The sequence below is a fragment of the Fulmarus glacialis genome, unplaced genomic scaffold (genome assembly GCF_000690835.1).
Source record: "Fulmarus glacialis isolate BGI_N327 unplaced genomic scaffold, ASM69083v1 scaffold13912, whole genome shotgun sequence".
NCBI lineage: Eukaryota > Metazoa > Chordata > Aves > Procellariiformes > Procellariidae > Fulmarus > Fulmarus glacialis.
In genome coordinates this window covers 1,073-15,610 of record NW_009198525.1, presented here as the reverse complement: position 1 = coordinate 15,610, position 14,538 = coordinate 1,073, and the positions used below count along the sequence as shown (strand labels likewise).

The window sequence follows — 14,538 nt, the reverse complement described above, 5'->3', positions numbered from 1 at the left end:
AATTCCTGGCCACTCACTCATCCCTTTTTATCCTCCATTTCTACTGTTTTTATAAAATAGACTAAAAGAAAACAAAAAAAAGAGGAGGATGGAAGAAGGCATGTCCATTTCATAACTCAGCTTTAACCACACAAAAGGACTTTATTGATATGTTTTACATACTTTTGTTTAGTTGGGTATTATAAGTATTAACTGCTGTCCACTGAAACCAATATACTGCCTTCAAGACCATCTCTCAGGTGTCAAAACCTCAGGACAGATCTTAGTGGCTAAGCACATGGCCAATACTCAAGCTCTCTTTCTTTATGGACTACTTTAACCATGTTAGTTCCTATGTTTCCGGACAGTTCCCGAGGTTCAACCGATATGCCCATAACTTGACTATGTATCTCAGTCTTCACTTGTGCTAAGCTAATGGTAGGCTTAGCTGTTCATTGTGGCAGATCCTAGGCCAATGTGCACTGAAGACCTTACAATTCTCAACTGCATGCACTAGACTTTTACCTGCATTAAAAAATGAGGTAGGAAGAAAACCGAGAACTATCCTCCAATGGTGCCAAAGCAGTAATATTTTAGACATACTTATATCTTGTGTGCATATATACATGTGTGTATATACATATATATCTCTATATCTCCATTCAAAGTAGGATAAGGACCATAACACAAGGGTAAATATAAGGTAAAAAAATGTAACAGTCGATTCTACTGATGTTCCCAAATCTAAGAATTTTTCAGCTTTACAATGACAGGGGTCTTAAATTCTGGGCCCTAAGCTGACTGAGCATGTGAGGAACTCATTCTTGATTAAAAAAAGCAGATGTCTTGTGCAGTGAGAAGCCTGGCCTGACTACAAATCCGAACAATGCAAAAAAACATGGCAAACAAATCCCTACGTTTTTAGTCTTGTCAGCCCGTGTGTAAGAATGAGTATATTGGGTATAGAGAAAAGGGAGGTAAGCACATGATGTTAACTTTTTCTTCCCTATACTTGGGAGTTAACCATATTTAAATTCTCACGTGCTAATGCTTTCTTCCAGGTGCACACGAGGAAAAAAAGAACCAGGTTTTTGCTTGGATGTCTCAATACCAGATTCTTTCTGAGCATCATAACCTAGACATAAATAATCAGAGTCCTGTCTTACTGTCTCTGCAGAACTCAACTTTCACTGGAGCTGAAGGAGGCTTGTTTTAGGCTCTCTGGATTTCTTGAACTGGGCTGGCTTAGACTGACTCCCACCTCCATTGTTTCCTTAGGCTAGAAGGGAAAGGAAATTCTTTGATCTCTTATAAGAACAAATAAATTATTTTCCCTCTTTTGGTATCTGCTGTACCAAGCTCAAATAAAAACCTCTGCCTTGGCAGGCAAAGGAAGTCTTTTAAGCAATAGTCAATTCCCAGAACGGCCTGAAAAGATGAAAGCACTTCCCTATGCATTCTGATACAGAGTATGACTACTAAATCCCAGTACCGCTACTGCGATAAGAGTGCAGTCCATTCCAGCTTAAGCTCTCTACTTTCTTACTGTTTTTAACAGGAACTTAGAATCCAGCTATCAGCTAGTTGCATCTCAGGTGACTAACTTTATTTCAACATGAATACAGCACCCCTTTTGACACCTGACTGGATTTTCAAATGTGTTTTTTTTCTGACTGACATAAGGATGGGAAGTGCAATTAAGTCTATACGACCACACTTGCTGCATTTCTGATTCTGAAAGAGCTCTGACACTACAAAAATACATGCTACAAGCACAGAAGCAGAATAGGCATAAATAAAGGGGAAGACTTAGATTTAATTATCACATTTAACTTGAACATAAGGAAGAGATGCATAGTTGCAACTGGCACCGTTGGCTTAGTTCTTGGTTCTTTCCAGTGAAAAATAATATACAACATACTTTCACTGTCCTTTAAAATTTTTCATTTTGAAAATACCAACACTTTACTTACTAATTAAGTACAGCCACTGTAAGAATGCAGCAGAAATAAAATAACATTTTTTTCTAGAAAAGACTTAAATAGTAAATTTACCACATCTACATGAAACTAGAAGTACTGAAGGAAATCATAACATATATGCCATTATTCAAAGCAGAATTTTCACAGAAACTGGTGTTTGAGATGCTGGCTAGTACCGAGAGGTTTCAGACCTTGCAAACTAAATATCATGTATTAGCTACTGCCATTATATGGGAGGTTCGCAGGTACTGGATTGTAGAATGACCCTGGATTCTTGCCTGGATGAGACACAGATGCTTTTAATTTACCTCACCAGAAACGCCTCTCCTTCCAGCAGAGGACAACAGTCAAAAGGGAGAATGACATCATCAACTGATACCAGAAGAGAATTTGGAAAGATTCCTGTGTAGAAGATACCAGCTGTTAGTAGGAGCAATAAGCCCCCAAGGCAACTAATTTCTATCCTCAACTGTTTAGGACAACTTCAGACACTAACCCTACAGGTGCCTGGGTGGATAGATACTTGGGCAAATAATCCCCAGCCCACCTCTTCTTGAGCTGGATCCCACGCTGCATTCATGGTGCAACTTATGCAAAACTGACATGCAAAAAGTTATTCAGCAACAGTATGAAAATGAGCCCCATAAAAGTATAGCGGGAAGTTTCCACATTTCCAGATAGATCCCTATTCAGGGTTCTGTCTGGAAGAATTTCATGGGATATGGCCCTGGTGAGAAGGAGGGTCCAGGAAAGCTGGTTGATTTTCAAGGATGGTCCATCCTCACATGCAGGAAATAAAGCAAAAGTGGAAGGATGTCTGTATGCATGAAAATTTGACCAAACTCAAGATGCAAAAAGGAAGCATACAAGAAGTGGAAGCAGGGAGGAATACAGAGAAACTGTCTTAGCACGCACAGATAGGGCTAGGAAAGCCAAAACCCATCTGGAGTTAAATCTGGTGAGGAATATGAAAAGCAAAACTAAAACCTACAGGTATATCAGCAACAAAAGGAAGACTACGGAAAATGTGGGCCCACTGCTAAATGGGGCAGGGGAACTGGGGACAAAGGACACGGAAAAGGCTGAGGTACTCAATGCTTCTTGATAAGACTGGACTTTAGCAACCCCAGCTCCCTGAGACCACTAGAAAGTCTGGAGCAAGGAAGGTACACCCTTGTTGGAGGAGGATCAGATAGTGAATGCTTACACAAACTGGAGATACAGTGGTACTTGACTGCATGCACCCACAACTGGCTGATGTCATTGCAAGACCACTCTCAATTATCTTGGAAAGGTGAGCAGGTGAGGTTTCTGAGGATTGGAAGAAAGCCAAGGTCACCCTTGTCTTCAAGAAGGAAGATCCAGAAAATACAGGTTAGTCAACCTCACCTCCATCCCTGGGAAGGTGATGGAGCAAATAATCCTGGAAACCACTTCCAGACACACAAGAGACAAGAAGGTAGCAGTCAGCGTAGATTTATGAAGAGAAGATCATGCCTGACCAACCTGATAGCCTTCTACAATACGGTGTCTAGTTTGGTGGATGAGGGGAGAACAGTGGATAATGTCTACCTTTAGCAAGGCTCCTGACAGTCTCCCAAAACACCCTTATAGATAAGCTGACAAAGTACAGACTAGATAGTGGACAGTGAGATCAAAAAATGGCTGAAGGGCCAGGCCCAGAGGGTTGTGATCAGTGGCACAAAGTCCAGTTGACAGCCAGTCACCAGTGGTATAACCCAGGTGGGGCCAGTACTGTTTAACATCTTCATTAATGACCTTCACGATAGAACAGAATGAGCATTCAACAAGTTTGCAGATGATACAAGACTGTGAGGAGTGCTTGGTACACCAGATGGTTGTGCTGTTACCATTCAGAGAGACCTCAGCAGACTGGAGAAATAGGCAAAGAGGAATCTCATGATGTTCAATAAAGGTAGATGCCAAGTCCTGCAACCAGGGAGGAAAAAGCCCATGGATCAGAAAAGGCCAGGGACCAACCTGCTGGAAAGCAGCTTTGCGGAAAAGTACCCAGCACTCCTGGTGGACACTAAAGTAACCAGCAATGTGCCCTTGCAGCAAGGCGGCCAACTGCATCCTGGGTTATATTAGGAAGAGTGCTGTCAGCAGGTTGAGGGAGGTGATCCTTCCTATGAGAGGCTGAAAGAGCTGGGACTGTTCTGCCTGGAGAAGAAAAGGCTCAAGGGGGACCTCATAATGTGTAGAAGTATCTGATGGAACCAGGGAAAGGGAGAGTAAAGAAGAGGAAGTCAGACTTTTCTCAGTAGTATCCAACGATGGGGCAAGATACAATGGTTACAAAGTGAAATACAGAAAACTCCATTTAAACCTGAGAAACTTTAAGAATGCCCAAACACTGGAACAGGTTTGTAGATTGTAGAGATACTCAAAGCCCAATTGAACAATACTCAAAGCACAACTGAACACAAGCCTTAGCAACCTGCTTTAGGTGACCGTGTTTTAAGCCGGGAGGTTGGACTAGATCATCTCCAGTGGTCCCTTCCAATTTCAAGAATTGTGTACTCAAAGCGTGGGAAAAGGAACTAATCTGAGAAAGGCCATTCCAAAAAACAGGAGAATTAATGCAACATTCTTATTTATTGGTTTAACTTATGATTTCTCACCTTTTTTAATAAATGTAATTTTACTACCTCTCCCATTTTATATACCATTCCCAGTCTATCATAGAGCTGGTGGTTTTTTTGGTGGGTTTTTTGTTTGTTTGTTTTAAAATCAACACCATTTATAGTCACATTACAGGTAGCTGAAAACTGTTTGGAAAAAAAATGCATTTGTTCTTTGATAACTAGCTCTATGATTTACTAAGCACATTTTTAGAAATTCAAATACCAAATACATGCACTACAGTCAGCATATAAAAATGATATGCAAAATTATAACACGCAAAAAAAGTCATCCTCTTCAAGACAAAAATCAAAATGTGTAATCTTTCTTCAACTTTTTTCCCCAGTTTTTCCAATTTTAGAGGGAACCGCCACCATTGCTAATGAAAACAATCATTTAAAAAACCCAAAAAATTCTCTTCTCTATTCCTGTAAAGTGACAGGGTCAGGCTGGTTCTTAACTTCAGCTGTAACTTCTGGAAGTCTTCCACCCTGCAGCTATCCACTTAATAGTGCAACTTAGATTTTGGGTCTCTCCCAGCAAATATGCACTACATATAAAGCTTGTTTAATTACAACATTCCCTCGATAAGCTTACTCCTCACTTGGTATCATTTTACAATGCTAGACTCTAGACTGATATAGAAACTGACAACTTATATCTTGTATCGATATTAAAATACAGAAGTACAGTGAATTAATTCTAAAATGCATACTAATCATAGAAATAATACACACTATACAAAGATTAAATTTTTTTTTTCATTTATTTGTACAATTTTTTTTCCTTTCGCCTGTGGCCCTAATATCTGCTCTGTTTTGGAGGGAATTTTTCCTCTATAGAGGTGCATCTACATCTGACGGCAACCTCTAACTCAGCTCTCAGATTGGTGACTACACTATGTCTGAAGCACAAACTAGTGATTGAGACGAGACAATAACCCCACAAAACTCCTCCCTTTCAAAACAAAGCAGGCATTTGGACCACAAATTCAGATGAAAACCGTTTTGAAGGAGTATATTCGATATTTCTAACTTGAAATGTGATCCACTGTCTGCCTTGTACTGTACCTCAAGCCTGTTTCTGTCCAGGAATTCTTCACGCTGGCTAGGGAAGTATGAGAGATTCATACATAGAAGACTGATCTTAAAAACCTGCCAACAGGAGCAATAAAAACTCTACTTAAACTAGTTTCTACTCTTAACTTTCTGGGACAGATTCAGATACTAGTGATGGGGTGCCCATATAAGCACTTGAATAGATGATCCCAGCTATACCTCTTTCTAAACGGAATACTGCATTTATGGAGAAACTTACGAAAAACTGAAAATGCAAAAGAACAGGCACAAAATCCTGTTGGCTCCCACAGCACACAATGACTTGAAAATGGACGCAGTCTGCTCCATCTAGACATTGATAAAAATAAGCTGGAAGTATCCCTGAGCTAGTCCTCCGTCAGGCAAAATCCTCCGTATCATGTCTCTTGGAAACAGGGATTATCTCTTTAAGTATTAGCGATACCAGAAACAACGCAATATTAACTGGTCCCAAGGGCTTTTATTTTTCCGTTATTAGCTGTTCAACACTGAATAAAGCATACCAATGCATAAGGGTAAGTATAAAAGTCAGTAAGTATGAAAAAGTAATCCTTTAGGTTTAACTGTAACAGTGAAGTAAGAACACAGATAACAGTGGAAACTTATTTCTGAAAGACCTTGCTCTAACAGAACTGTACCAAAAATCCAGTCATAATAAATCTGACAATATCCAATTCTGTAGATAAAGTCCATGAATGCAGTGCCTGAATGTCAATTTTGTATCAGCACATAATTGAAATTCAGCCTTCATCATCACTGCTGCTCCATGCGTCTTCATATGCTGGATTTAAATGCTGTTGAGGCAGAGACTGAAGAAAATAAAAAATTCTCTCAGTGGTTTGCTTAATTAAAAATACTAAAATCAAATAAGGGCAATGCTAAAGGTATTTCTTAAATTACTACATGTAGACAAACTATTATGTCTCTCATGGGTACTGGATTTTTTTTTTTTAACCACTTCTTTGGCCATTCCGCTGATTAGAGATAGGATAAATTATGAAAAGAAATAGTAATCTATTTAATTCCAATTTCAACAAAAAAAATCTGGAGCAGTGACTGGAAGTTTTACAAATGTCTGGTATAAAATATAACAGACAGATATTACTGTGTTTGTTTTGAGTCACTGGTTTCAAGTCATAATTTCCCTGGCCCAGCGTAACTGAGCACTACTGTCTCAAGAAGTAGTCCTGGCCTCTATCCACATCCAACAACTACTTCTCACCTCAGCCCCCCTAGGGTCAGGCTGAAGGGTTTGTGCAGCAGTGCACTGAATCACAGTTTTGACTTGGGGTAAAATTTTTTTCTTGTTTATTTCTACCCTGGGTTCAGATTCTGGTCATACAGGAACTCAAATGGCTCTTCTAGCACATGAAAGGGAGCAGGAACTAGTCGCCTATGGACAGCAAAACCGCTTCTTTCAGAGGCAGTGCTCATCTACAACATTTGAAAACAGCAGCTGTAGCTTAACAGATTTCAAAACAATGGCACATATTACATACCTCTACCACGTCAAATTTAAAGGGGTAGTTCTAATCAGAGCTGGGTAAATAATCTTGTTGCTGTGGGTTTGTTTTTGTTTTTCAGACTAAAAAAACAATTCACACACATCAAAATTCTCAGTTACAGCAAAAATGTTCATTTCAGGTCAACAGACCACATTTTGGATTTAGGGTATCTAACCTTTGAAACTACTTTTTTCTTCTTTGCTTAAGTGTAGGACAGTTTTGAAATAAGTTGTCTTACAAAGCAAAGTAAATGTTACAAAAATTTTATGCTTATCATTTCCCCATCCAAAATAAACATTTCAGAAATTTTAAAAAGTGAAATTTGTGCATGCTGAGCCAAAGCATAAATATATCCTGATTTTTTAACATTAGTACAGTTTGCCAGACTCTGATTCTGTGAATGGTTCCTTAAAATCTAGAATTTTTCCCCCTCAGACTCTTCACTGAAATTTTTATTGCCCAACACTTTTATTGCTCTAACACTAGGAGAGAGAAGGTACTCTCTTGGAAAACAGAGTTATGTATGATCTTCCCTGTAACAGCCTGAACATCTTGCCTCAGACACTAAAATAAGCTCATTTTAGAACCTTCTTTATTATATTTCTGCATCAGAAATATTTGGGTATGAAGTGTGGCATTCCTAATCTTACTGTTTAATACACAGTATATTCTTAAACAACTTAAAATACAATCTTTGGCACCTTTCCAATTCCAAAATAGCATAAACTACAGAAAACAGTACGGAAATTAAGGAAGCTAAAGTAGAAGTTGAAAGACAGATAGACAAATGATAAGTACTACTTTTAATTAAGTGAGAAGCTAGAGGTCTGCAAAAGATTCCATTAGGCTATGAAAGAAAACGTCCTCTCAAAACCCCACAACAATCAGAAGATTGCACAGAAACAATAGGTGATTCTCCTCTTAATTAAGAATTTTTACAAACTTTGACGGTGAAATACATGCTTTATATCTAATTTCCACACCACCCCCAAGTATAACAGCCATAAAAAGTATAGTTCAAACTCACAAATTCATTACCTTTTCAGAAATGTCATCAGGAACTGGCTCTCGAAGAGCTGGTATCCATGCAAGGATATTGCAATCTTTGCTACCACTATAAAGTTCCTTCAAGAAAGCAATCAAAAATTACTTTTATACAAACTTACTTACAAACAGTGACATAGATATAATGTTGGGAGAAAAAGGTGTATGAAATATTTATTTAAAAACAAAGACAAATATACAATTTCTAATTTGTACTATAATCTTAATAAACAGTATTTTAAATGATATGCCAAAACAAAAATGAGTAAGTTTTTATATTTTTCCCAGATTGCTCACCAAAACAGCACTACCCACACTTAAATGAACTTCATAGCTGAAATGCACTTTTCTTCTTCCCTCTCTCATGTTTCCTGAAAAGACACCTATTTTAACAGTTAGGAAGCTTAAGAGATGATTTATTTTCAATGGAGAAAGAGAAAAAAAAAAAAAAGAAAAAGATTTTTTATTATGATCAAAAAATATTAATCAACTCAAAAGCACCTAGTAGTATATGTTAGAAGAGCGCATAAGTATGGAACAAAGAAGTATTAAGTAAATGTAGTTTCAGTATGCCTAGGGAAGGAAAAGAACAAATAAAGAACAATTTGAAGCCTGTATCCTGTTGGGAAGGCAGAGATCAGAAAGACCAATTTATTATTTTTAATATAAATAACTCTATTTATTATGGTAATGACTAAGGACTGAGATCCCATTGTGCAAGGCACCCTGCAAACACATGGAAGCAAACAGTCTCTACACCAAACAGCTAACAGTCAAATATAGCTTAGTTTTCTTAGATCTTTATTAAAGGAAATACAAACTTATCTGTTACTTTAAACTGAGGACATTTTGCTAATGAGAAATACTGCACCATCTTTGCAGTAAATTTTGCACCAATAATGCTTTTATTTTTCAAAGTGCTGCTTAAATGAACACATATGAAGATATTCTCATGTGCCTTCAATCTTGAATCATACTCCAGCATATTACATAGGATGTCTGACAACACTTGAGTATTGCCGTCTGTTTAAACTGCCTGAGTGAAACATGTATTTTTTCTGTATTCAGGCCAACAGCATGAAAGCCTTGCTTTAAGCACGTTGGCTTTTACACTTAAACTAGCAACTCTGTGCATATGTGCACATTATTAACACGTTGATTCAATATAAGTCCAATAAATTATTACAGTTCTGTCTTTGCAGAAAGTCTCCTATATTATGTAGATTTAATGCTAGAACTGCATGAATTATGCTGACAGTTGGTGCAGGAACCTAATGCCTAACTCCTATAAATACCCATTTATGTGGGTAATCTTACTCAAGAGAGCTGACATACTCACTTTTGTAAAACTGGTCCCATGCATGAAGTTATTAACTCATAAAACACATACAAGATTAGAGTTTATAATTTTATGAGAGAGAAACATCCTACTTATCTTGCTTAAAAGAAGACAGGTCAAAGTTACACCAAGGTGTAGGTCAAATCCCACTTTATCCTGTCAGCAGTACTCTACTCAGGCCTCCTGTCTTTGACAGGATACAGAATATCACTAGAACTTTAAAACCTCTTCCCAAGCCAAAAATCACTCCTTGTGAGCAATCTCATAGTGACATCAGCATACTTCCATGTAATCTTTATTACCACTTGCCTCACTTTCTGATCCTGGCATTGCAAGATCTTCAGTTAATATCCACTGCATTGGGTAATACTTACAATTAATTATTACAACCCGAAATGGTGACTCATACCTTAAGTCAGTCAAAAGAAGAGCCAGTGAGCTTCATGCATGTTTATGTTACAGTATAGGACATACACACATATTGTACTACAAACATGCTCCATGTATGTTTATGGTACAATATATGGAAATACTATGCTTTAAGACTCTGAGGAAAGATTGCAAATAAAACCTAATTTAACTTTCAGTTATCTTTACTTATTAGTCTACCACTGGATTTTCCAAATACCTTGCAGATGTCACTGGCATTCCCTGAACAATAGAAGTACCTACAATTTAAAGCAAAATTGCTTCCTGATGCATACCTAATATTTTATGACATATTATTTGTGCATGGTGCTTTACTCCATTTCTTCTTCTGAAAGGGAAACGTAGGTTTTGTTTGTTTACTTAAATTATTTTAAGCAGCTAATATGGCACAATGGTATCTAGCGTATTAGATAGAACAGTAAACATCATCTAAAAGATTGCACAATGAAGATTTCCTTTTCCACACCACCCTTGAAATTACTGACCTCCTATTAAATTACTGGCTCTTATTAAAGGGCCAAATTCTGCAGTTCTTATTACTCAAGCAGAATAACATCTTATTAACTTTACAGAGATATTTGTGTAAGACCAATTTAGGCCAACAATAATATAGTGGATTTTATGGCTCTATTCCCAGGATCTCAAAAGGCATATGTACACACATTAACTAAATCTCACACCACTCTGCGGAGGCAGCTCCACAGAATATCTCAAGCACAAAAGGTATTCCACACAAACCTGCTAATTAATTTGGACCTCATAAGAACAGATGAAGACCAATATAATTGGATTGCAAATAGCTAGTTGCCTGGGCTTCAGTGATCACATTTGATGACATGGTTCCGAGCAAACGGAAGACACTTCTCACCTCAAATACATAATTGGTGTAAAGTTAAAGTTCCTTTTAGAGCCTATTCCAGTTATGAGGTGAAACAAAGTGATTAAAATACACTTAATGAACAGAAAGAATGTGAGGGACTGGCAGCAATCAATATCAATCAGAAGTTTTGAACACAGAAAAAAATAGTAAGAAAATCTAAGGATCAGATTTGGGAGTGGATAGGACAAAAATCACTCAGCAGGGTTAAAGACAGCAGAAAAACTTTAGAAGACTATTAATATGAAGAAAACTCTTAACAACGACTGAGACTCATTACTAGATAGAAATGGTAGAAACTATGCAGAAAAGATGTAGACCTTGTTTCGTATGAAGATAGTTACTAATCTCAAATGTAAAAAGAAAAATGTTAGAAAGCTATCTGCTACACATTTCACCAGATGCATAATTTATATCAGAGAGACTTAGAAGAGTTGTCTAAGATGACTTCTGGCTTGCTGAAGTTAATTATGTTTTAATATGTATTGAAATACTACACAGCTGAAAGTGAGCTAATATGCCATTAAAACAAAACAAAACAAAGAAGAATGAACTAACTGACATTTCTTTAATCCTAAACAAGTCAATGGAAAAGGTGATTACGCGATTCAGTTACGGTAGAGTTAAGATACAGGAATATAAACAACATCAGTCAGCATGGTTTGCAACAAAGCAGGTTTTGTCAAACAAAATTTTTTTTACAACTAGTAACTGAAAACAGAAATGCACAGCTGTGAATAACTTCGTAACATACTGATTTAATATTGCTTGCAAGAGTAAAATAAAACTGGTAACTATAAATTTTACAAACGACTGCATTCTCAGAAAATAAGTTTTAACTGGGAAATCATAATTTCTATTGGAATTATATGAAGACTGATGAAAGTACTTAATTGTCTCAAGACAGAATGAGCTATTTGGAAATATAGGTGTGAACACAGTCAAAATAACGCTACCACTATCTTTGGTGTTGACACACTGACTATAGTAATGTTATTCCATCAGACTAACAATTTAATACAGCTAAAAGCAGAGCATTTAAAGAAAATCCAGTCACATTTCTAGGATACAGAACTGAACTCTGGAAAAGGGTGATTCTGAAAGAGAATCAGGAATCACAACAGATAAACAAATGAAGCTGTTGCCAACATAAACCTATAGCTATAGTGACTGATGCAATTCTTGAGTGCATGATCACAAGTGATCCTTTTCTAAGGATCTTAAAAGACAGGATACAGACACATACAGAGATATGCATTTCCAGGGCTGGAAAACATGATTTACAGTGAGATTTAATGAACCTCATCTCTCCAGTTTATCAAAAAGAATACTAAAGATTACTTAATATAAACACAGTAGCACTTTTGTTGGGAAACTATTCTTAAAAACACAAAAGCCTTTTTAAACTAGTCAAGAACAGTCCAGAAAAGATGTGCCTTAGCTATAATGTGAATATTCCACCTTTCAGTGGATCTAATATCTCACTGCCTATTCATGCCAGAACTGCTTTCCAGGTCTAGCAAGGCTTATTAGCTTGGGCTCTATTGCCTCACCCGTAACGTGTCCAAAACTTACAGTGAAGTCCATCTCAGTGAGAGGGAAACATTGTTTCAGTCAAAGTTACTGGACTCAAAGCAAGAGCTACCAGATTAACTTCTATGATGTATTGTATGAGAGGTCATGAAAAGATACCCACATGCCCCTTCTGCCTCAAATATTTCTCCCCGATATCTCAGAAACAAAAGATGAGAAAGGAGGAGCTGGAACATGAAGTACAATCCTCAACACCTGAGGGCACTATGTAACAGCCTTAAAAATCCATACTAACATGCACTTGCCACACCACAAGCCATAAGAACAATCTGTTGTAAAGTATCTCATAACAAATTAAGCTTTGTTATCCTTAAGTCTTTTATTACAAGAGAAAAATATACCATAGCGGGAGAGGAAAAGAAAAAAAGGCTGTCAGTAGCATGAGTCCCTGTAATGCTATGGTATTTCTTAGGTGAAACATTCTCAGATTAATTTAAGAAGCTCATTATGTTCTCAACACTTCATCCAAACTGTTCATAGATCCAGTGATTGCTATAACTACAGGCATTTGAGCAAGATCACCTTAGCAAAGTAGTTGAGAGGTTTCTCAGTACTCATAGCAATACTAATGCACTTCACCTAAATTCACTTTACATTCTTTCTTACTTGATTATTCTTAGGTATCTCAGAGAAAGACAAATGCCTCTTTTTCAGTCTTATCGAAAAGAGGCAAAAGCCTTAATGCTAAGATTTATTAATGACAACACAAGCCAAAAAATTACTATAGGTATGTTGAAAAATTACCTATGTGAGACAAAAAGGATAGTGGAAGGAACGGAATATAGAAAAGGCCGTCCCAAGAACTTGACCAAACTTTTCTTGCTTGACACATAGGCCACAGAACTCCCTCTTATGCCAAGATCTTTGATTAAAGCACATCTCAGAAAAGTTAACACTTTTTGTGCAAGTGGTTTGGCAATCTGCATAAATATTCCAGATTGTCTGGAATATTGTTTATACTTTACTTACCTGAAAATTAGGTTGAAATACACAGCAGTCGACAGTACTGTAATGCCCTCTAAGCATAGTTATCAGTTCTCCTGTGAAAATTGTATAAACAGCAATGGTACTACCATAGGGTACAAAGGCAAACTCTGGATTACAGCCACAAGAGATGGTGAATTTGAGTCCTTTTCTACTTTCATTACAGACTTTTCCATAATTCACCTGTAAAATGAAAGATTATGCAGTTAGCTATTAACTAAAACTACAGGAAATAACTTTACATGAAAAGGTCAATTTCATTTCTTCTTTAATACCCAATAAAATTAATTTTAAGCTTCCTAATGTTAATACAACTCTTGAGATTTCCAATTACAGCTGTCTATCAAGAGAATAATTTTTCTGTTCATTAAAGTTCACTCTACTCAATATCAGCTTTAAGAACGGGAAAGAAATATATGCCTAAAAATCAGCAGTTCCACAATTAGAATTGGCACAGGCTGTTGCGTGCCAGATCTACACTGAGCACCTAAACTATCACTGAAATTAGAACTGGTCCAGGAATTACTGCCTTAAACATTTTCCTAAATGATCCAACATCATAATTTTCTCTCAGATATTGAAACTATTAAAAGAACTCCTTATGCACAACGGTATACAGTTATAAATCATAGAATAGTTTGGGTTGGAAAGGACCTTCAAAAGTCATCTAGTCCAACTCTCCTGCAGTGAGCAGGGACATCTTCAACTAGATCAGGTTGCTCAGAGCCCAACCTGACCTTGAATGTTTCCAGGGATGGGGCATCTACCACCTCTCTGGGAACCTGTGCCAGTGTTTCACCACCCTCACTGTAAAAAGTTTCTTCCTTGTAACTAGTCTGAATCTACCCTCTTTTAGTTTAAAACCATTCCCACTTGTCCTATTGTAACAGGCCCTGCTAAAAAGTTTGCCGCTATCTTTCTTATAAGCCCCCTTTAAGTACTGAAAGGCTGCAATAAGGTCTTCCCAAAATGTCCTCTTCTCCAGGCTAAATAACCCCAACTCTCTCAGCCTTTCCTCATAGGAGAGGCGTTCCATCCTTCTGATCATTTTCGTGACTCTCCT

General features: G+C 37.3%; 1 protein-coding gene across 1 annotated transcript; it reads right to left on the bottom strand.

Moving 5' to 3' along the window:
* Positions 1 to 6,147: 6,147 nt before the first annotated feature.
* On the bottom strand, positions 6,148 to 13,658 carry LOC104073237 (DNA excision repair protein ERCC-8-like; the record flags this gene model as incomplete). Its single annotated transcript, XM_009572938.1, has 3 exons — positions 6,148 to 6,513; positions 8,248 to 8,334; positions 13,461 to 13,658. Coding segments are annotated over 3 exons (354 nt in total), but the record flags the coding sequence as incomplete, so codon positions are not given.
* Positions 13,659 to 14,538: the final 880 nt, after the last annotated feature.